This window comes from Anguilla anguilla, chromosome 12 (assembly GCF_013347855.1).
Source record: "Anguilla anguilla isolate fAngAng1 chromosome 12, fAngAng1.pri, whole genome shotgun sequence".
In the NCBI taxonomy this organism is placed as follows: domain Eukaryota; kingdom Metazoa; phylum Chordata; class Actinopteri; order Anguilliformes; family Anguillidae; genus Anguilla; species Anguilla anguilla.
In genome coordinates, this window is record NC_049212.1 from 15,181,686 (window position 1) to 15,205,486 (window position 23,801).

General features: G+C 38.6%; 1 protein-coding gene and 1 long non-coding RNA gene across 3 annotated transcripts; one reads left to right on the plus strand and one right to left on the minus strand.

Annotated features, from left to right (window-relative positions):
• Positions 1-12,546: 12,546 nt before the first annotated feature.
• LOC118209751 lies at positions 12,547-15,031 on the minus strand. Its single transcript, XR_004761763.1, has 3 exons — positions 14,641-15,031; positions 13,872-13,909; positions 12,547-13,465 (listed from the first exon to the last, which is right to left on the minus strand). It is a non-coding gene; the product is annotated as an uncharacterized LOC118209751 (long non-coding RNA).
• A 135-nt stretch (positions 15,032-15,166) lies between these two features.
• Positions 15,167-21,670, plus strand: LOC118209749. 2 transcript variants are annotated; one of them, XM_035385355.1, is made up of 4 exons: positions 15,167-15,338; positions 17,382-17,699; positions 18,031-19,195; positions 19,710-21,670. In XM_035385355.1, exons 2-4 carry the CDS (start codon positions 17,477-17,479, stop codon positions 19,894-19,896), a joined length of 1,575 nt encoding a protein of 524 aa, XP_035241246.1. In that variant the 5' UTR covers positions 15,167-15,338; positions 17,382-17,476; the 3' UTR covers positions 19,897-21,670. The 2 variants fall into 2 exon arrangements, with proteins under 2 accessions (XP_035241246.1, XP_035241247.1); XM_035385356.1 differs by having other exon boundaries at positions 15,169-15,338; positions 17,382-17,618.
• The last annotated feature ends 2,131 nt before the right edge of the window (positions 21,671-23,801 follow it).

A 23,801-nucleotide genomic window follows, 5' to 3' on the forward strand; every position in this document is an offset into this window, starting at 1 on the left:
AGGCATCTGAAAAGGTGATATATAAATACAATGTTTCATTCATTCATAATATATTTTACAAATGCAATGTCCTAAATTACTTTTTATCTTATGATTGCATGACATGGACAACAAGGTCTAATTTAATTTCAATTAATGTGGCCTGGTTGCAATCACAGACTGTCCATGTGGAAAATATATTTAATATACAGCGGGAAATTAAATACATTACATTTACAGGTATTTAAATATATTTAAAACTATATGTAAAAAATTATGTTATACTCTACATACACATTTCAAAATATTACTATATTATTATATTTAAATATATGGGAATACATGTCATAAATATGCTAAAGTGGCCAATTTTGAAATTTAAAATATATCTTCGCAATATATTTGAAATGTGTGTAAGTATATAATAAATAATGTATATCACTTTTCTGTATGGATGGATGATCGCAAAGGGCACCTGTGGATTAAAAAACAAAATAGCTACTGCCAAAAGATCGCTTTTGCTGTCTCCGAACATATGCTGGTGTCTATCTGTACACGTGTCAGGATATGGTGGTCGACTGTTGAACACAGCAGACAAGTCAGGAAAGACAGAGCCGAGTGGCTTAGGTCTTAAGTAACTAGCCTCTATGACTGTGAGGAGTGCAAGTGTGGAACATCCAGACTTTGGATCCAAATCACTGGGAACAAGGAGATTATTATGTAGGAGATGGATAGAACTAGTTACAGGCAGTGATAGTTGACTAAATTCAAAAGGAATTCTTTTTTCCAAGACCTAAATCATCAGATTCAGTCAAATTCACTGGATGATTTTGTCCCAGAACTGCAAAAGTCCAGCACAAGTGGTTTGCTCATGACTGGAGAAAAACACTAAACCCACCCACAACACCTTGCATATGCATAAATAAGTTCAATATTATAAACTGAAAGACAATTCATGTAAGAGCCATTCAGTCACACCACCCAACCACTTGCCCCCAACCAACATCAATCAATCAATCAAACATAAAAAAGAGACAATGAACAGCAAAGAGCAGAACCTTTGTCCTATCTCAAACAAGCTGTGTGGTGTTTTAATACACTTCAGACAAACCTGGCTGAAAACATTCTATACTGCACTGTAGCCTACAGTTTCTGAAGGAGCATGCATTCACAAATTTAAATTTACAAAGGAGCATCGGCTATGCTATAACATTTGACAAATAGCCTGGTAATTACAAAATGAATGAATTGAATTAATTAAATTATAAAATGTATAATGTTCATGTAATATTTATATAAAAAACTATTGGATTCAATTACACTTCAAAAATAAAATTTGTTATTTTTTTTAATTTTTAAAAACATTAACAAAAAAATTGAAAGAAGAGAATTTGCATATTTTTATATGGTAACATACCGGAATTTAATAGAAAATCAGTATTGCATTATTTAAAATTAGTAGGTTTTTTTATCTTCCAATGTGTCAAATAACATGTCTAAACACAATGTTATTTGGATTCGGGTCTTTTTTCCTATCTCTTTGATGTGATTCGCTCAGAATTCAGCACCACATTTCTCAATAAGACAGACACAGACACACCTACAGAGAGATAGTGTGCGAGAGTTTCCCTTAACACTAGATAGGCCAGAGTGACACTATCATACTTTTGGATAAAAATTACTCCAACACCGTAAATGGTATATCCCCCTCCTTTCACGACTTCCCTAAGTATTTGGGCTTAAACTAACTGCATTTTTAAAATTTAAAAAAAATTCGACTCAGTCAAGAAATACAAGTAGTTCTTGCCATTTTCTCCACAAGCCCAAACAATAAAACAGGTTCTTTTACCCAGGTGAGAACAAGTCGCCGTCTACTCCAGCATGCTATTCAGCAACTGAATAACCAGCCCTTTGATACGAGTTTCCCAATCAAGCGCTATCTAAACTTACTTTGCGCATATAATCACACAAAATTCATTCACTGCAATCGTCTGATGAAGTTGAGAAAGCCTTTAGGGTGGGGATGAATAATTGTGGACGCTGTAGTTAAAGAAAAGATAAGCTTGGAATTTTGCGGAGATAACGCCACCAACATATTTTCAGGTTTTCTCTGAAGCTGAGACTTTGAATAAATTGAATAGTGCAGCTACATGACTGTGTGTAATGTAACCACTTTTGGGATTTTTTCAGTGATCATACTTTTCCCTTAGCCTATGTAACAAAAAAATCTATATAAACGTTGACATTTATTTCAGCTTTTTATTTGAGACTTCTAAAAAGAGGTCCATAACAGGTTTTGCAACTCAAACTGATTGGGTTGTATCCTTTATCTGGGGAAATTTGAGTAAGAACATAATAGCTGAAGTAGTATTTCATCCAGGGAAGCTTATCAATGTTTTATTTAATTTATCCAAGCTTATGCAAATCAAACATATAAGTAAAGTTGGACTTCAACAAAGTTGCGAAAAAGTATGAACAAATAAAAAAATGACAAAACATGTTAGCCTTACATTCTGTAATTTTTATTGCATTAGGAGTTCATAGCATACAGTAGTTCATAATGAAGATGAGGAATTATTTTTTTATTTAGCAAATAATTTTTTGAGTTTATAATTTACTTCAGTGTCTCATAGGTAGGAGTGCTGGTGAAAAAAGCAAATTAGCTGTTGTTAAACTGCATTATTATTGATGTCATTGAAAAACCATGACTTTAACGCTTTAACATCTCATCAATAGCAGTGCCAGTGATTATAATGGTAAAAATCAGGGATTTTTGGCATTTTGTACGGCTTTGGGTTGAACTTCACCCACTTACTCTTTTGGCCATGCCCACTTTCTGCTTTCCAAATAAAAATACGAATGATTTTTTGGTTGAACAAACACAGATACAAATACAAATAGTGACATCTCCCTCCACCCCTACTACATAAGACTACGCACTTCAACTAAAATGTGACCTATCATGATAATGAAGGTGTACAGTGCTGCTACCATTGTTTACATTTATTAAATCAAGCAAACAATATTAAGAAGCACAACAGAACATTACTCAACATAATCCATTGCTCTGTCTAAATATATCAGTAAACAGAGAGAGTGTTCTGTGGGATTCCACTTCCAGCTCGCCTATAAAGCATTTGCAGGCCTTATTAAGAGGTGTGATAATGGGCAGTGACACAGTGGAAATTGCGAGCTTGTTCCCGGAGGACCATGAGAGGAATTTCCCACAGGATATCGAGAAACCTCTCCCCCACTCCTCCTGGTCCTACATTCCTGAGGTTTAAAAGAACAGAAAATTACATTACATAATATGGCTTGGAGATCAAGTTAAACAAAAACAGGAGTGTGCATCCCTCACTGTCAAGAGCAATAACAATCCCAAATTGTAATTAAAATTACCAATGACAAACTGTAATGGAAAGATAGGCCATGTTATTAAAATGCAAATGGATTACTGGTTCAAGACCTCACAAGTGAGAGGACTCAAATCCAGGTGTTGGCTGTGAATAGATGATTCCCTTTGTGGAGGGAATCAAACCAAACACATTCCCTGGTATTATCTTTAGTATCCTTTTAACTCACCCTAAATAAAGCATTCTTATTTACTCAAATGAATAAAAACAATCCCAGCCATATTACTGGTTTTCAATAGTTTGTTACTCTGAAAACAACCCTGCAGAAAATTCCTGCAAATACCAGCTGGGATTCTAAGCAGGTTTAAGATGGTTTAAGCTGTGTTTTTGACACTACCAGTTGGTCTGTGTCTGGTCAAAGCTGGTCTCTTGCGGAATAAAGCTGGTCAAAGCTGGTTAAACTGGTAGAGTAATCTGGTGGAAAAACTGATGGACTAGCTGACTATACAGCTGGCTAGTCATCTGGTGAACAGCTGGCTGACCAGCTAAAAATGTCAAATACACATCTGAAACCAGCTTGACCAGTTTAGGCTGGTGTAAGGTGGAATTTCCAGCCAGGTTATGTTAGCATATGCATTTGCAGACCAATACAAATGGCTTTAGACCTCAAGAAAAACATGGTATTAAATCCATCCCGGAGAAGGCCAAAGGCTTGGAAATCCTGAGCACATTGGGCAGGTGAGTCAGGGTTTGATGTTGAGAAACTGCTTATCCCATAGCTACTGGCATGTTGACGTAGAGCGGAAGATAGCTTTCACTCTGGTTCAGAACAGGATAAGGAGAGTAGGGTGCCTCTCCCTATCTGTCCTGCATCTGTAATTATCAACCGAATGTCCCTCCGTGCTACTTACTAACCACTCCACGTGCATATAGAGGCAAAGAGCATGATCCACCTACTGTATTTCTCACAAGGATTCAGTGTTCAACAGACTCCAGCTGCTGACAACAGCACCAGAGACCAGGATGGTTTCTGCTCTTGCAAAGTGTTCTTCGACAACATCTTTACAAACTAAGTAACACAAGATAAGGACTTTATTCTGATTCTGAGGAAAAAGAGATTCACCATTATAGGTAGAGACGGGACAGAAGTAATATTCCCATAGAAACCAGCATGACACAGGAGCTGTGAAAATCAAGGTATTTATTAAAGGACAAAAAGACAAAACAGCATTTCCAGAAGGTGAAAGCGAAGGGAGACATTGGCAGAGGGAGCCACATGGAAGGAAAGGCAGAGGGAGGCCACAGTAGAGGGAGGCGCAGGTAGACACAGGTGGAGGGGCTAAGGGCAGAAGGAGACACAGGCAGTCTTTGTGCTAACAGAGTGGCAGCTCCAGACACTGTGGAGATGGGGCCAGAGATTTGATGATCAGACAGCAATAGCTAATGGATTCTTATCAGAGTGAGAGAAACTGTGATCTCTGCGGACTTGTGGCTTTGAGAAAAAGTTTACATTTTTTGAATACATTTTGGCGATATGAAAAGTTCAAGCATTTTGTGTCTTGTGTCAATTATAGGAAAGAGAGCAGCGTTTATTAAAACTACTTTCAAGCAATTAAGAAAAAACTGCGAAGCTTAGATGAAGATTTAGAGAAAAGAATGATGAATGGTATTTAAGGAGAAGGGTGGTGGATAAGAGAGGGGAGTAGGGAGAGGGGTGAAGAATGGTCAAATATGCAACAATCGTTACTCCTGTCTCTTATCAGATTGAAATGTACCAGAATGCATTACAATACCGAGTACTACAGTAAGAATTTGTTGATTCTGTTTGAAGAGGGAGGCTGGGGAGCGGGAATCCGCAGCTATGAAACAGTCATTAAGAGCCAGAGCCGAGGAACATTGCCAGCTGAGTGTGAGTTTAAACAGGACTAAAATTCCTTGCAAAGCTGATTAGGAGGTGGGAGCGCAAATGAGAGGCTACTTATATTTCAGCAATTTAGGATGAAAATGGAAAATTAGAGTCTGTAATGGCCCTTGGCTTTCAGTTTGTGCTATATGAGAGGGATAATGACTGTGTGTGTTGTCTATGGAGTTTCTGACTATTCATGTCAGAGGAATCGAGGGTGTTTTAAGAAAGAAAAACAAACAAACATTGAAATTTGTGTCAAACCATGAGACATTACATTATATTAAATTTATTTGGCAAACACTTTATCTAAAGGGACGAAGAGACATACAGAATATGTCATTTGAGTAAGTGGGACAGACAAAATGTGTCTTATCACTCTATAAGCCTGCTGAAAATACTTTTCATTATTTTTTTCAAATTAAAATCTTTACCCTTTCTCTATATTTCATAGACATAGAATATTAGTACTCCTGTCTTATCACTGCAACACCCTGTATCAGTTTGTGGATGTGCAGGCCCACTTATTCCAAAGTTAGCATTCCTCAATATTAATAGGTAAGAAGACCAATAAGGATTGAACTGAGAAAAAAGGTCGGGCGAATCCCCAAAAATATGTGTGTTTTATAAAATATGTGTGTTTTATAAATCTTCCTAAACTAATTTTGACCTCCAGATGGAGTTATTTATTTTCCTGGAATGGAGGCACTGTCAGCATGAGGTTTGGAAGTGTTTTTAGGTTCGTTCTATTTTGAAATTGTTTCTAAGTTCACATTCCTTGTTGGAAAGGATCCCTGTGAGAGCAACGGTGCAGTGGCTGGATTCTCCTGCACGCAGTCAGCCTGTGCCACCTAGCGTTAGCAGTCTGCTGATCTGCTACAGCCTGCGACCGCAAGATGCTTTCACGGTGAACTTCCTCAGGATCCCAGGAGAGGGCAGCATCTCCTCCATCATCAGACCAAGGGGAAACCTCAACTGGTTAAACATTGCAGGGACTCACAGAGGTGTTGATGGTGCGCGAAATGCAGAGCAGAGCTTGTGCAAAAATGCCCCACAATCCTTAACTTGGGCAATATGACTGCCTCTCCGCCTCTGGTCGCATGTGATCTCATTCACTTTTCCGTATCACTGAGGGGATATGCATTTAAAGAGTAATAATTCCAAGGATCAGATTGCAACTGCACATGAACATTAAGGATAAATAAATCCAGTATCTGCTCCCACTGTGAGATTTCACAGGTCACATACCAAGAATGAAGCATCACAATGATGACACAAAATAAATGTAGAGTGCACTGATGATAAATTGTTTCCTAAAATCTTTGTGTTCTCCTTATCTGAAAAAAAACTCAACTGCTTCAATTCACATTTTTGCTTTCTGTAATGTATATGAAGTCTTGGTATACATGAATCCTTTGGTATAAGGCTGACATAACACTGTCCTACGCATGACATAACAGCTGCCACAAGATGGCATAACTGATGATGTCAGTTTATGTCAAATGACATAAACTGTCATTACTTTTACTGGTAAATGTTATGGCAGATGTTTCTGCCATAACATTTACTGATAAAAGTCATTTGACATAAACTGACATCATTTGTTATGCCATCTTGTGACAGCTTAAACGTGTATGAATACTCAGTATGTCAACATTTTCTGAAATGTTGTTAGGAAAAACATTTTCATTTAATTTCTACAATGGTAAAGCTTCAATCTCCTCACAGTCCTCTATGTTCTGTGTGTCCTGATCTTTAAATCAAATGGAGAAAATATAAATTTAAAAGGCAGCCCTCACAGAAACACACTATTTAAAGATGCCATCAACTTCTCACTCTATTCACAGTGGGCAATGCACAAATATAGTACTTACAAGCTGTAAATACTTGGATAAATACAGTCAATAAATAAATAAATAGTGAACTACATGAAATAACCATTCTTATTAATAAACAAACAGTGAATTTAAATATATAATGCTGAGAAATAATAGCACCAGGCCCAGTATAGGCAAAGCCCAGAGCACAAATTGTGTGTTCTCATGGTGGACACGCTCCATCTTGCTACCTCCAAGTCACAAAATAATACTTTTATTCAAATAATACTGCGTCCTCAAAGAGCACGGCTGGGTCAGGGCCCTGTTATCTGCTACGGACAGAGAGTGGAGGAAGTCTGGGTATATAAGGAATCATCAAACTACGCACGGAGCAAACGGGCACACGTTTATGAATGCAGAGCACTGCCTTATGGTCTTATGTTTGCACTTAACAAAGCACCTAAGATGTATGCCATTACGCTTTGAGAAATCCAGCCTAACAAACAGTGACATGAAGGCAGAAAAATGGGTTGACTGAGATTGCCACTTGTATCTGTGTAGAGTTCTGCACATTCCAAGAGCAAATATATGTTTACGCATGTAATTGTAAAGGGTTCATCGAAGCCTTTGTAGCTTTTATTCACGCTCGACATGCCACTGGTCTGATCATCCATGTCTCCTCTGAGGAGGTGTGCGGAGGACAGATAATTAACTCCATTTGGAATTGGGAGCAGATTCTCGATGATGGCGGCAACGATAACTTAATCCTTTCCGGTTCAATCCCAGTCATTAAATGTTGTTTTAATGTAAAACTAACAGACTAATATGTCACAGGAAAGAACATTAGATGTAGTGCACTGAATAAAGTTAATGAATCCCCGAAGAGATGTAAAGTCTCTGGTGTGTGTTCTGCTGAAGGAGATTTGATCTCAGTGGTGGGTTTCTAGCTCCTTAACAAACATTTTGCTTTACAAGAGATGTCTCTTTCCCTGGGAAAATAATCTGTTAGAGCAAATGAAAATGCAGAAAGAACTGCCTTAAGAACAACTTGTCCTTTGTAAAGTTATCTTGCTCCAGGTGACAGCTTCCCTTCTGAAAACATGGTGCTCTGGGCACATGATATTATGAAGGCCTCCTGGTGTACAACCCCAAGTGCACATAAAAAAGAAACCAAGAAAATTAAAACCGTAAATATGTTTCTTTTTTTAATTATATGCAAATAATATTCATGTTACATGGGTTTATATGACAAATATATTTGTTAATTGACCATACATGAAAATAAACATCTAAAGACAAAGGCCATTACTTACTACTACTACTACTGTGAATAATAATAATGATAATAACAACAAACACCAGAGGAAATTAATTTACATTTAATTCTAGATATTATTAAAGACCATGTGGGCAGGGGTTATTTATTTCAATATTTTGGCAATTATCTAGAGAGAGAATTCGCCTGTCGAAATGAAAACGATGCCGTGCTTAGTTCAGCTGCTCAATGAAGGTTTTATGTTTTATGTTTTATGTCCTCAACTAAACAAATGTAGTACCGCATGTTAAAAGTGGTAAATATAGGTGTTTTTTTTTTTTTTTTTGCTGTCTTCTAGTTTTATTGCTCATTGATGATTTTAGTGCATATAATGAATTCACATGACATCTTTTCTCTGCTGATTATCTGGTTAGGGGTCATAAGAAACATTTCAAATGAGATAATTACAGTTTACGTTTTCTAAGGAGTTGAATTATTCCATTTGCCTGTCTGTTCTCTGCATCATTCTACATATTTACAATGGGGAAATATACTTTTATCAAGCAACAAACTAAGTGACATTTTGTTCAGGCCAGCAGTAAATTCTGAATGGTGTTATTGGACAGCAAAAAAAAAAGCGAAAAAAAGACTAAATTATTTTTCCCCCTCTATTTGGTTGAATTGCACTGACGTGTAGCAATACCTAAAATGTTTATATGTAATGGGCTTGTCATGAACCACAAACAAATTGAGAAATCTACTGTGAACAGTCTTGCAGATAAACTTCCACCATGCTGCAGTGTTTTAAATGCAGTGTCAGTAAATACTACCATACATGATCTACTCCATGTGAAGATACCTGCTTCACTACACTGTTCTCCTCCTGTGTGCCAGGTGAGACTCTAATGCACCACTGCCGGGGCTCAGACTTACCGCACAACACATGCGATCCTGCAGCTCTCCACAGTCAGTCTGGCTGCTCCGGTTACCCATGTCTTGCACCACTCAGCTCCCTGTGTGTATACTGTGGTTGAGCGCGCTTAGACGCCCCCACCCCCTCTTACACACACACACACACACACACACACACACACACACACACACACCATATCACCAGTCACCACAAATGCATCTTAAAAATAAAGGCTTTCACAAGGGAGTTCATTTATGGAATTTTTCAACTGTCATCTTACTTCAAGGGCACACTTACTGTAGTGTGGTATTTTATGGAGCTTTTGCTCTGTTGTGAAACATTTTTTCTTACCTGCAAAGATGGTAGAATCATTGTAATTTTATAACTATATGTGATGAATTACATGAAATAATTCAAATTCTGCATTTATTTGTGGCATATCTATTGCGGAAAACTACTAAAATGTCAACAATTTTAAGAAAAAAAAACGTTTTCAGACACAACCTAAAATGAGTTATTTCCAGTCATAACATTTTTGTTTATATGAATTTTAGCAATGTTCTCCCTTTATTTAATTTTCAGTCTTTCCTTGGACACATGTAAAAAGTTAATGAGAATGGGATTCTGAGGAAGCTGGTGATGAAATGGTGATGAAACTGTTACTAATGTACCATACATTCAGTACGGTCTCTCTGTTTCTGCTTATGCGGTAAGTTGACAATTCACAAAAGCAAAACCTCCTGTATTTGGCATTACACTTGATTCTGTAAACCTCTGCCAAGAATAGAATGATAAAACGTATGGAGCCTAATAATTAGTTTCAGCTGCCACCTAGATTCTCCTTTTTATTATAAAACTGCACCAGCCCAACAGCCTCACTGGAACAAGTCTCTCTCTCTCTCTCTCTCTCTCTCTCTATATATATATATATATATATATATATATATATACACATCTGTCTGTCTGTCTGTCTGTTTGTTTGTCTGTCTTCCATTCTCTCTCTCTCTCTCTCTCTCTCTCACACACACACACACACATTCAGTCGTACATTGAAATGTTTTTCCCTTTTATTTACACTTTTTTTCAAAATAAATTACAGTTATAATGACTGAAAATGCTGATTAACACGAAGAACAAAATTGCTCGTTTGATAGTCTTGATTGCACTTTTGTACGTCGCTTTGAATAAAAGTGTCTGCTAAATAAATGTAATGTAATGTAATAGTCACCAAGGATGTAACAAAATATAACTGCAGTAAAAGCATTCATTAAGTAATGTTACTCACCATGTACTGTACATGTACATGCTTCCTCATATTTGGGGATTGTTTTGAAAAATATGGTCAGAAAAAAACGTTCAACAATTATTCATAAAATCACAATAGCTGATTTGTAACTTGGGAAATGGTGATCACTGTATGGTAACATCTTTACTGTAGAAGCTCAGTACTTTAGTAGGAAAAACAGTGGAATTGAGGTTTCTAAGGCAAACACACACACACGCACACAAACACACACAAGCAAACACAAAATATGTCCTCACTCAATGAGATAAGAAATGTATGGACAGACTTATTACACACTAAAACACAAAGTAAGACCTCCATACTACATTCTGGTTGTGAGTTACGGTCAGGAGTCCCCTCTAAAGTATTAAGTCTAGCAGAAGATACGCGTTGAGCCTCATTCACAAAACATGTGAATGATCACATTTGATCGTAAACTGCATGTAAGAACGTTTCCAAGAACATTTCGGCATTCATCATTTTTTTCATATCTGTATTTGTTTATGGCTGTATCCCTGTATCCTTATGCAAATCACATGAACAAGATTGCGCGTAAAATTTACAAACAGCATTCACAATCTCATATACCTGGGATATTCACAAGAACAATGGTCTGCACATGTGTCATGAATCTCATATTGCTTTTTCATAGGAACATTTTTAAGAACAAAAGTAAGAATAATTTAAGAAAGGTTTAGTGAATGAGGCCCCTTGTCTGAGCTACAGACTGCTGTAGTAACCTTGATTAAACTGCAGGAAGATCAGTATGTCCTCGAGTGCATGAATGCAGAGGAAGAAATTTCTTATTGTTTTTTTTTCTTTTTTCTTTTTTGGGACATTTAATAAACACTGGCTGGCTGACACCAGAATACCCTTGCCAGAAAATTATTTAGATTTTCCCAAATGTGATTTCCCCATTCACACACATACACACACACACACACGCACGCACTCATTCTCTTTCTGTACAGATGTGCACAAACTCTCACACACAAACTCCCACTTTCAAACTCTAACACATTTCTTATACTTACACACACACACAATATCTCAAAATCACACACACACACACACACACAATATCTCAAAATCACACACACACACACATTTTTCTCTCACACACATACACATGTGCAAGTTAACGAAAATAATAATGTTAAAAAATGAACTAATATGTACAATGTACAGTACAAGCAATTAAACATTCCAAACAGACAAAAATGGCAACTCCATTATAAGGAGAACATATTCTACATGAAACATACATGTTAATTACTTACATTAACCTAATACCACTGAAATAATGCATTTGGTGATATAAGCATGTTACAGCAGCTCTGGCCTTGAATATAAGCATGTATGGAACTGCCAGGATAAGCATTTTATTAATTTATTAATTTGTCAAATTCAGCTTGGCAGGCAGTGAGTTCATACAGTTAAAGATGTACAGTTAGAAAGGGCTTCCATTGGTAAATTACTTAATTATAGAAGATAGCACAGTCCCCTGGAGGCCATAATAAGATGTAACTGATTATCCCATGATGAAGGCTTTCATTTGAAATGACAGTCAACAGTATCTTACAGCAAGTTGTGTGATTGGATGATTGTCCCTTAGGTGACTGGTCTTACCAGTTTTGGGGTGACTGACTTTACCTTCTTCAGCAACGTTAAGGAGTGGGGCAACACTAAGAAGGTGCTTTGAAAAAAAAAGTTTTGTTGGCTCAGTATCGAGCAACATATAACATGTACAGTATAAGCATTAACATGAATGCTAAACATTACAAGTACATTCATTATTGTAAGACTATGTACATACAGAAACACACACACACGTACAGAAAGCTCTGTAATGTTTGGGACACAAACATATTTTTTCTTGATTTGCTCTGTAGTCCACAATTTTGGATTTGTAATTTAAAAAACACATGTGATTAAAGTGCACATTCTCAGCTTTCATTTAAGTTTTTTTTTTTTTAAATAAATTTTGGTTTCACCATGTAGAAATTACAGCACTATAAATAGTCCCCCCATTTCAGGGCATCATAATGTTTGGGATAAATTCTGTCACAGGTGTTTCTGATAAGTCAGGTGTGTTCAATTGTTTCCTTAGTCCAGGTATAAGTTTCAGTTATAGCTTTAAGTATCTAGTTTTGATTCTAGGCTTTTGATTGCCTTTAGAGACTTTTATTGCCATTTGTCAACACAAGGACCAAAGTACTGCCAATGAAAGTCAAGGAAACAATTATGAGGCTGAGAAATAAGAGGGGAAAAAACTGTCAGGCATTGGCCAAACCTTTTGGCTAACCAAAACCAATTGTTTGGAACACCATTAAGAAGGAAGAGAGCACTGGTGAGCTCTGAAATCACAAAGAGCCTGGTAACCCAAGGAAAACTTATTTTTTATTGATGCTACCCATTTGTGTGAAAACAAATAATTGTTATTTTTTGACATGGAAATCAGTTTTCCAGTTTTCTGCCATTGTATAATACAGTTGTACATTGCAGATGAATTTAAATAATTTAAATTACACTTAGGATCACAAATTTCATATACGAATGACATGACATGCTCACTTACAAATATGAAAGGTTTGGAGTTTGGCAGAGTGGCATTTGGTCAGACTGTTCTCCCTTAGCGCTTACAGTTTTGATAATTGTACACTTTTTACGAACCATGCTGTCCCTATTTTCAGACATCAACACAAAAAACAGGCTTAAGATGTGCTAACAACTATAAAGACCCAAGTGAGGTACCATGTGTTTCTCTTGCAGCGCTGCTCTCAATCTGCACAAACAAGCCTCCTTGGACCAATTAAAGCAGTGAGGTGTCAGAGTCTTCCTTGGAGACTCACAGAGCATCAGCAAGCTCTCCATCTCCATTACTGCCACAGTCATGAAGATTGCATCAGGACCACAATCTTTGCGACTCCGGCGAACTTTCTCAGACAAAATGCCGCATCCTCAAGGAAGAAACCCTTCTTTTATTCCCAGAAAAAAGTAACTTCTAGAGCAACACACTGTAGTGCATAACAGTTTTTTTTTTCTTTAGAAAAACATATTCCTTAATGACAGAGAAACTTGGTATATGGGTGGTATGGTTTCTGTTATGGTGCTAAAATTTCTAGATTTTTACATCTTAAAAGAGCATTGTGTTTACAGTGCACTACTGGCTGTGAAAGGTTATATAAGATGAAACAGTCAATTTATTATAATAATAATAATAATAATTATTATTATTATTATTATTATTATTATTATTATTATTATTACTACTACTACTACTACTACTACTAGTACTACTATTATTATTATATATTACTTCCATTTAAAAGTGTGTGTATATACAAAATGACAAATAATAAATACCATCAGGACAATAATGAAGGGCCGTTCTGTAGGAAAACCTGTAGAAAAATAAAAAATATGAGACAGTTGAGATTGCACGTGCAATGATTTTGAAACAACTCTCTAAAATCTTTAACAATGTGTAAAAAAGAATAAGTCGTGCACGTAACCTGTGAAGCGCGCTCAGTGAAGATAAAGAACATTGTAAACACGGGGTACAGAGATGCTTTGCAGAATCCATGGCAACAGCAACCAGAAAACACTTCTAAAATTGGGGGCAGTGTTCGCTATTGCTATAGCAACAGGAAGACGTAGCTGCTTCAATCAGCTTTTGGTTTCGCTAGGAGAAAAAAAAACTACAGGACTCTTCGCATAGCAACTACAGTCATCCCGAGGCGTTGCTGTGGCAATGCGAAGCAGATTGGCAACTCTGACATAGTGAATCACCTCTATTCAAAACTTAGCGGGCTCCATGCACGGGTTGCGTGATGCTGAATAGCGCTCTAACCTAATGTTACGTTAGTCGCGTACAGGCAAGAGACCCAAATGGAAGTTGTGATCTTACGGTCATTGTCATATAATTTATTTAAACAAAATACGTGATGCCACTTGTACTGTATCCATTCACTCTAATTCGGCTAATTCAGTAACATCATAATAGTTATACAGCAGACTTTTTTACATGAACTACACGTCTTCTCACTCGGGATATTTACACGAAACACGTGGTCAAGAAGGTAAACATGGGAGATGGTGGCTGTCTACTATCAGCCAATCAAACGTTTCTTACCGAGCCAATGAAGCAGCGACAGACTGACGACATCCAACGAGTCTTCTCTGCGGTCTGTAGAGCTGATGCAACAGGGCTGCAATATGACTTATTCACCTCTTGAGTATAATATTGTGTCCTTCCTCATTATGAGTGTCAAATAGTCCTTATTTAATGATAAAAGAGCACACCGGTTTAGTTGTTTAGTTTTAAGAAACATTTAAATCCCATCATTATAAACGCATGTGTGGTATGTGCACGCCGACAGTCTCGCATAAAGTTGACAACTGACAACTTTCATGAAACTTAAATTAACAACTTGTTATTTTCTCAGTTTTTATCCTCCGATTCTTATTTTCGCTGAAAGTTTAATACTTATAGCTATTCGTAGGACATGTTTAATCGATATACCCGTCCCATAAAAATGCAGAAACTTGTGGGACTTTAGAGGGGGAGGGGGTGGGGGGTCCGTTCAGTGGTCTGCGGAGGGATCTCAGCCGTGCGTTTGCCCCGTGACGCGGTTGGTTGCTGGGTGTGGGTGAAGACCTACTTTCATTAAATGAACTTTACCACAACAAAGCAACAGCAGAACTGCGTCCTTTCCCGCACATACTGAGGGAACTATGGCTTTTTAAACTGATAGATTCGTCGACCTAACTATCTCTGTGCTTTGCTGCTGCAACGCACTCCAAACCAACAAGAAATTCAGCAAGAATGGAGTAAGTTCGCTTACTTTGTTATTCCTTGTAAACGAGTTGCTTGCGCTTGAAACTTTGGTTAGCCAGTTAACGTTAGCCATGCAGCTAGCCATAGCAAATCAGAAAGCATTTTACTTACAAATGCGATGATGTTAACTAGAAATAGGTTATTGTTGTTAGCTAATGTCATACAAGCTGAAATGTTGGATAGAAATTGATGACAGTTTAAGAAGCGCTTCTGGCAGACAAGCTATCAAACGAGGTAGCTTCCTAGTTAGCTTGACAGATGCCCAAGCTATTCCTATTCATGGTTTGTTGGGAGAAAGTTTGAAAAAACTTTGTTGGTAGTTAGCTAGGTAGCTTTTTTTGCAAATTAGTTGGTGTTGTCACTTGTGGTGTTAGCTGTCAGGTTAACGTTTATAATTCATAGGGTATACTGCGATGCCACTACTTGCTAGCGAGGTATTTTTGTCGTAATACGTAGGAAGCCTGGTTACTCCGTGAATTTTATCGAGCAGCAAGTAAGCTAGCAAACTAACTTTTTTTTTTTTGAGATTTCCCATTTAAAAATACTATTGAAAAGCTATTGAATGTCACCAAATACACATACTTTTAAGAAGTAAAACTAATGCTGGGTTTGAAATATGAATGCGTGCTTGCTTACATTTTATTATCGCTGGCTCATGTAGGGAAGACGAGGCATGACAAGTTTGATTGCTAGCTAACGTTGGCATACGTTAAACGTTCATGGTCAGAAAACATGGTTGGCTAGATGGCTTTGTATTATTTAGCTTTATGTGTTGACCTTTAGTTGAGTCGTTAGTCTTATTAGTCTTATGATTATATCCGTCGCACGAAGAGTAGTGTAAGTTAGCTGAATAGGGAATTGACAGGCACTGTCAGTTCGAAACACGTGAAGACTTCTGAGGACGTTACGTCATTTAAGTACTTAACGTATTTTACTGTTGCTGCAGTAGTAACAACTTGTAACTAATGACGTTCCGTCTTCACATGGGGCTACTTTTTAAATGTAACGTTACCCGTTGACTAAGTAATGTTTACTATATTTTAGTGTTACTTGTGCTAAAAAAACATAATAAAGCGTTCAGATTACACATATCGTAGTGCTGCTTTCTGTTTTAAAAACTTTATGACAAATGAGAATATGACAAGAGATTTTGAGGAATACAGAATATGTATACCTCTTTCTTGTGTAATACAGCTAAATGAATACGCATGTGCTCGCTCGAATATGTCTGCGTGGGCGACAAGGTCAAAGAGAAAGTTTCCATTCTGAGAGTGTAATTCACTTTCTGCCCAGTAGACAAACCGTTTCCCAAGTGTGTGTATATATATTGCCTGTGCGTGTGTGCCTGTGTGTGTGTGTGTGTGTATATATATATATATTCTTACATACTTACTTGGGAATATGTATAATATAATATATGACTACATGTTGTCATGTCTGCTCATTTTTTCTGGCTCAAACTAATATAAAAATTTCCACAAGAAGAACAGGTTATTACAGAAGTGGGTGGTATGTTCTCTGCGTATTTGTAACAGTTGTGTCTTGGTTAGTGTCAGCTTGTATTTGGTTCATGTAGCTGTTGCTGAGGTGACTTAAGAGTGAAAACACATTGAAGGGTTGACAGTGGGGCATCTGGGGGTGCCTTGTGCTTTAGGTATAACCAGCAAAGAATCAAAAGGCTTCACACTGGGATTCACACACTCTTGAATTTAATGTATATGGAATTTAAACTGTGGTCCTGCTTTAATTAAACAGGAAATTCATTGAGTGAATAAAATTTTAGAAATATGTACTTTTTGAGGAAGTAAAGTCTTGTTGTCTGGTCATCTTTACAACCAGAAGCTGGCATTACGGTGATTGGGTGTTTTGTTGAGTTAACCCTTGACTGTTGAGTTAACTCTGTGACAAGTGGCGGTGGAGGGTAGGTTTGTGTTTGTGAAGGGGGGTGTCATAGCAAGGATGTTGGGTTTTTTTAAAAGTTATCCATTTGACACCTTGGTGACTGTGGTTGAATCGTGGTTGTCTGTCTCTCCTAGGTCTCACAATGCTCCCCCAGCTCTGTCCTCTGTGGCTCATCTCTCAAACTCTCACGCGTTGCGTACGTTTGACGTGTTGAATCGAAACCGAAGAAATGATGGCGGCGTCGGCTCCTCTCTGGAAAACTCCTCTCGTTTGCCCGGTAGACCCCCTCGCTCTCTCTCCCCGACTGGCTAACCCCAACCAATCACAGGGACGGAGGGGGGAGGAGTCAGCCGAGAGCCAGCACTTAATTGGTAAGTTGCCACGAGACGCTTTTTTATTTTTCCCCATTCCAGGTGGGAACCGCAGTGCAGCAGGCGCCTTCTCCTCGTACAGTGAGTAAAACTAATCAAATATTTTGGAAACGCGTGCAACGTATCGAGGTTGTGTGGTAATGCACCGACTATTTATAGCCTATTGCTTGAATGCCTCTATTGAAAATTTTATTTATTTATTTTTTTTTAAGTTCGATAGCTAAGTTTGAAATACGAGTGGACGTAGCATCGATTCCATGCGTTTAGGGCCATAGCTAGGACACACCCTTGTCTTATTTTGTGTATTGGTTAGATCCATTCAATGCCAATTGTTAATTTTAATGAAAGTTTGTTTAAAAATAATTTTTTTTTTTTTTTTACTTTTTAAAATTTTAATTTTTTTTTTTTTCAGGTGATGGTCTTGCTGACTGGATGACGGAAAAAGTCGATTTTTCCTCTTACCTTCCTACTTCTCACTCCTCTCCCAGCTCGTCCCTTCCCCCCTCACCCCCTCAACATGATGTGCAGGTCCCCTCTGACTTGGAGGTCATGACATCTCTACTGCAGGAGGAGCTTGCTCAACTGGAGGATTACTTCCTGTCCGAATCTACCCCAAAGAGAGCGGAAAAATTGGAAAAATGTGACAAAGTTCCCCCAGCAATGGGGCCACAGTCTTACTACCAGCTGCCATACGCGTCTTACAGCTCTAGCCAATCAGAATCTAGCCCACTTCTTGTTACCCTGGCAACTGGGGAACTCGACCTGCTGAGCTTCTGCGGTGGCCCCATTGGCCGACCCAAAACACCTCGACCCGTTCCTTACAACTGCAGTCGCCCTAACGGCAATGGTCGCAAGAGGGTTTGTGATGGGCTGAAGGTCGGAGAGGGGTTGGAGAATATCTGGAGTTCCAAAGGCAATAACTCAGGTAGCACAGAGCCAGCAGGTAGCTACTGCTGTGTGGAGGATGAGAAGGCTGTAGGGAAGGGGTACTGTCTAGGTAGCGCGGTCAAGATTAGGGACTGCGCCATATTGTTGAAAGAGGAAGAGAATTACTGTTTTGCGGAGGATGTGTGTAGCGGGGAGAAGATGGGAAGGGGATACTGTGTTGGGGCGCCATTGGAGAGCCCCCACAGGAAGGAAGGCGGGATGCTGTACGGGCTGAAGGATATGAGGCAGGACGGTGTGGAGCTGGAAACTCTGCATGGAGACAGGGCCAACGAGCCCGAGATGATGGCCAGCGAGGGCTGCTTCCTCCCGCCCCCCGCCGCCGTCGAGCCCTACCACGGCTTCCTGGGTGGGGTCGAAGAGCACATGCGGGCGGGGTCCCTGGAGTCCGCCTGCCAGCACGGCGACTATGCCTTCTCCGACTTCCTGGGCGAGCAGGGCGGCGAGTGCCTATCCCGGGGGGACGGGGAGGGCCTGCAGCTGGGCGCGGCCGGCCTCAGACCCCTCCCGGGCCTGAAGGACGAGCCCTGCGGCGTCAAGCTGAAGGTGGAGCTGGACGGGAGCCCCGTGGAGCACGGCGGCGGCGAGCGGAAGCAGAAGAAGAGGGACCAGAACAAGACTGCGGCTCACAGGTGAGGAAGCCCCGAGCGTGCGGATGAACCAGACCGTAGGACCAGGCCAGAGCCACGACCGCAGAGGATGTAGTTGGATTCAGAGCCGCGGAAAGAGGTTCTCGTCTCCAAAGCCGATAATTGGACGACGTCTTCGGCTGCATGGTAGCTGTCTTGTTGGCCGATTTTAAACACTTGTAGTTTTGCTCATTTCGGTAGTCAGGATTCCTAGATGCCCCTTTTAAATGAATAATCACACTTGCATTTCTTTACGAAATGTTGATTTCATAATTTTAAAACATACTAAATGTGATGATGAAATCAGGGATGTATACAGCTGTCTTCAGAGCAAACGAACAAGACTTAACAAGAAGAGTTAGTTGCAGTAATATTTCTCAGGAATAACATGGCAGCTCTAAACCTGTATGGATAAATGCCTATGAGCCCATTCTGTATGTTCAGTAAGGGAAAGAACAGGTCTCATCTTTCAGTCCTAGCTTATTAACTGTGCTGCTGCATGGTCTCCGCTCTGCAGGTATCGACAGCGCAAGAGGGCGGAGCTCGACTCCCTGGAGGAGGAGCTTCATGGGCTGGAGGGGCGTAACCGAGAGCTTCGGGACAAGGCGGAATCGGTGGAACGGGAGATTCAGTATGTCAAAGATCTTCTCATTGAGGTGTATAAGGCTCGCAGCCAGCGGCATAAACAAGACGCCTCTGCCTAATGCCCACGGCCCCAACCCCCAGCACTGTGGCCAATAGAATGACAAAGAGAAAGAGTTGTTGGAATGTGATTGGAAGGTGATGGCATGCCATAGGTTGTTTCTTTTTTTCAAATGTTTGATTAATTGCTATGTTTGAAAAACAAAATCAGCTACTTTCATATAACGTACTGCATACAATGTACTGACGACGATGTCCGCTAGCACTGTGAAAATATCTTTTAGAACAATAAAACCGTCTTTTGTACACCGTCTTCTGCTGCGGTGATAATCGCTTGGATGCAGACTTTCTTCCAGCGCCGTGCGAGAGGGGCCGCCCCTCGTTTTCCAGGGCGCGGCCCCGCGCCGGCTCGCGAGGCTACGCCTCGTGTCGCTTGAGTTGCGTGAGCTTGTTTTCCTTTATCCCCCCCTGTCCGAAGGCTGCACTGACTGAATGAACCCGAGACCCGCCGCGTCCCAGTCCGGGCGCTGTTTAAAAAACACTTAAAGAAACGCAGCTGCTGTTCTAGAACGGGGCATTCCGCGAAGCTTTTGTTCCTTCGCCCGCGCCTTTATCCGAGGATGAGACGCGTGCAACAGGATTATCGGTCATCGTCCCCCCCCACCCACCCCCCCCCCCGAAAGTGGGTTTGAAGTTAGTTCTTCCCCCCTACTCCCGTTCGCGGCTCGAATGCCCGGTGCATGTTTGAAACCCTCCGAGCATGTGGGGTTGTAAATGCGATGATGAAGGTTAGACGATGTTCATTTCCGTTCGCTGCATGGCTTTCTTTGCGATTTTAGTGGAATGTTTTCTAAGCGACGCTACGACGATGCCGTTAGCTTCCGCACGCTGACGCGCCCCAGCTACCCCGGGCCATCCGTAGGCAGTGCTCACAGACATCCTGCCCATTTTGGATCTTTTCTCACTCTGCTCTTCACTTTCACCCACCTGCTATATCTGCGAATAAACAATCACTCCTTCATAATTTTCACAGCTAATGCGATTTCAAAAAAAAAACTTTTTAAATTGAGAGCAAGGAGGGATTTTTTTAAATGTGTTCTAGAGCTGTTTTTTTTTTGTTTGTTTATTTTTTAATATTATTCACTAGAGTGTGTTTGATAGCTTGTGATGTTCTGGCAGCTTGCTCATTTCAAATATGCAGTGTCTGATCAATGCCATCGATTGTTCCATCAACTTAAAAAAATAATAATAATAATTTGTTGATCAATTTGGTCCATAGTAGGGAATAAAATTGAAAAGTATGCCATCTAAGTCACTTCTCATTTTAGACTGGAAAATACATATCATTCCATATAAAAAAATAAAAAAACAAATGCATACATTTGTTTAACTGCAGCCAAATAACAAACATGTCCTACCCTAGCAGTTATTCCTTTTTCAGTTTTGTGGAATGATGTTTGCTTTTGTGCAAATGCTGCAGGGATTTAGCCTGCCTGGCATGCATTCATAATTTAATTCCGACGAGAGTCGATACTTCGGACACAAGACAGGACACTGCATAATTGGAAATATGCTTCGACACATATTGGCGATGTACAATCATTGGATTTAAATAGCTGATATGCAATCTATTGTATTGTCATTTCGTGCTGTATGCTTGAGATGCTCAAATATTTGAGCTAAATGTATTTTGCTGTTTTTATCGCAGGGAATATTGTAGGACAAGTACAATCATAAATCACTTTTCTATCCGAAATATTTCTATGTAACTTCAGATCTCTGCTTTATGTAGTCATCTCTTTTATCAAAATAAAGTTATTTGTGTCTGCACTAAAATGCTTCTGTGTGGTGATTAATAGAATATATGATGGAATTTTCTTGATAAAAACATTATATGAAATTTATATGACACATTTATATGAATTAATTTCATATAAATGTGTCATATAAATTTCATATAAAGAATTAAAGAATAGAATAGAAAGAGTTCTATTCTTCATTATTGTGTCAGAATATATTAGAATAGAATTTGGTAATTAAATTACATTCACAATTGAAAAAAACATTTAATGTTTTGTGATTTAGAATTAGAATTTCTTTTTTTAAGTAATCATGTTATAACAAAATAAATAAAATGGACATGACAATAAATGTATGACCTTCATACATAAACACTGGAGCAGCCTCTCTTGGATTTACACGATACTGAACGACATTGCTACACTTGGTTATAAATAATTATTTTGATGGACTAATTGCGGGTTAAATTCCAGTGGAGGTATTATGAGTAATTAACAACCGAATAGATTCATTATGGCAAATGCAAATGCCTGCATACTAAATATGTAAACATACATTTTAACATAACATTCACATTCTATCAGAATGTTTGTTATTTTTACTTTTAAGACATTTTCTTGGATTTAAAAAAAAAAAAATTGATTTTACCAGGAGCCTTGTTAAGTTCAGAATTTGAAATCCCTAACTTGGCTTCAACATAATGAAGCTGAGTTTATATGCACAGTGGTATTGAATGTCATTTTAAAATTTAAGCTTGAATGTCTGGAATTATGATTATTACAGAGTTTTTTTTTACTGAGGTAGTAGAAACTGAACCTTTTTCCTGTATTTGTTGTACAAGAGGAAGCAGTGCCTGCTTGAATGTGTTTTGCTGTAGGGGATTTTACATTAGAATAAATTGAGGAAGTATGCCGGCCTATTTTATGAGAAATAAAATAATTTGAACTACATTTAAAAAATTTAAAAATAAATAAATAGATTGCTTATAAATCAAAAATGTGGATCTGATTTCTGTTTTCAGTAGAAATGCATTAATGCAACCTGATTTGTTACACAACCAGTAATTGGAAAATGTCTTTAGCCCCCCCCACACGCACAGAAACACCCGCACACACACACACACCCCCCCCCCCCCCCCCCCCCCCCACACACACACACACACACACACACACACACTATACTCAGTGCTTTACTATTTGTGACATTCCTTTCCTCCTGTAAGGATTTCTCATAGTAGCTGTAGGCTGTATCAAAACTTGTTTTAGTTTTTTTGATGAAAAGAGATAAATGTGTCACACGCAAATGTAAACAACAATTTGTCTGCGTTACATTTAGTCATATTCTATGCAATCTAATGATTTAAAAAATGCTAACTGCGAACAAGAGGATGATTTTCTGGTACTTGAATGATCAATATTTACAACTCTGTGCATATATTATTTATATTATATGCATATATTTATAAAGCCTTCAAGACAGCTGCACTTATGAAGTTATAATAGTTTTGATCATTTAATAATTTACCATCCTCGATATGAATATATTTAATCTGTAAAAATAGGCATTTGTTTATTATATAACTGTAGACATTCCGGATCTATAAATATTCTGTAAGTCTGTCATCAACTCGGCTAATCCACTTACATCCCAGCCCTGGGGATTCCCATGCCACCCACCCATTCCCATGACTACCCCATGCCAGTCAGCCAACACACACGGTGTTGTATGCTGTTTACAGTAATTCTGTCAAGACAACACTATACGAATGCCCACGATACAAAATCAAAATCTTAATGGACACTTCTGCTTAGTTAAGAACTATGTCAGTTTTGATATAAAGAAAAGTTGCATTTTTATACTTTTAGCTTTGTTAAAGCTTTGCTTTCAGACTAAGAATGTAAAATCTTCACCTTTCGGAAAGCAAGGTAAAGGTTTTACGTTCTTATTTTTGAGGTAGAGATCTGTCTCAAGTTTAATAAATAAGAAGTTTCCACTTTCACAGTCTTTGTTTGGAATTGACATTTAAATCGTTGTAATGGAAACCTTTCTACAGTCTTAGTTTTGCGATTTAGGACTATCAGGTTTTAATAAAAAATTAAATTTTTAGTTTTGGTTTTGAAAGCACCGTCATCAGGTAGTAACGTTCTGGTTAAATTTAACATTGTCT

What these genes read in the sequence shown, in the direction of transcription:
- LOC118209749 (XM_035385355.1), top strand. Translation starts at nt 17,477, where the DNA reads ATGATGGCGGCGTCGGCTCCTCTCTGGAAAACTCCTCTCGTTTGCCCG. An exon ending in AGGCGCCTTCTCCTCGTACA is followed by an intron (nt 17,700 to 18,030) that starts GTGAGTAAAACT and finishes TTTTTTTTTCAG; the next exon opens with GTGATGGTCTTGCTGACTGG. An exon ending in AACAAGACTGCGGCTCACAG is followed by an intron (nt 19,196 to 19,709) that starts GTGAGGAAGCCC and finishes TCCGCTCTGCAG; the next exon opens with GTATCGACAGCGCAAGAGGG.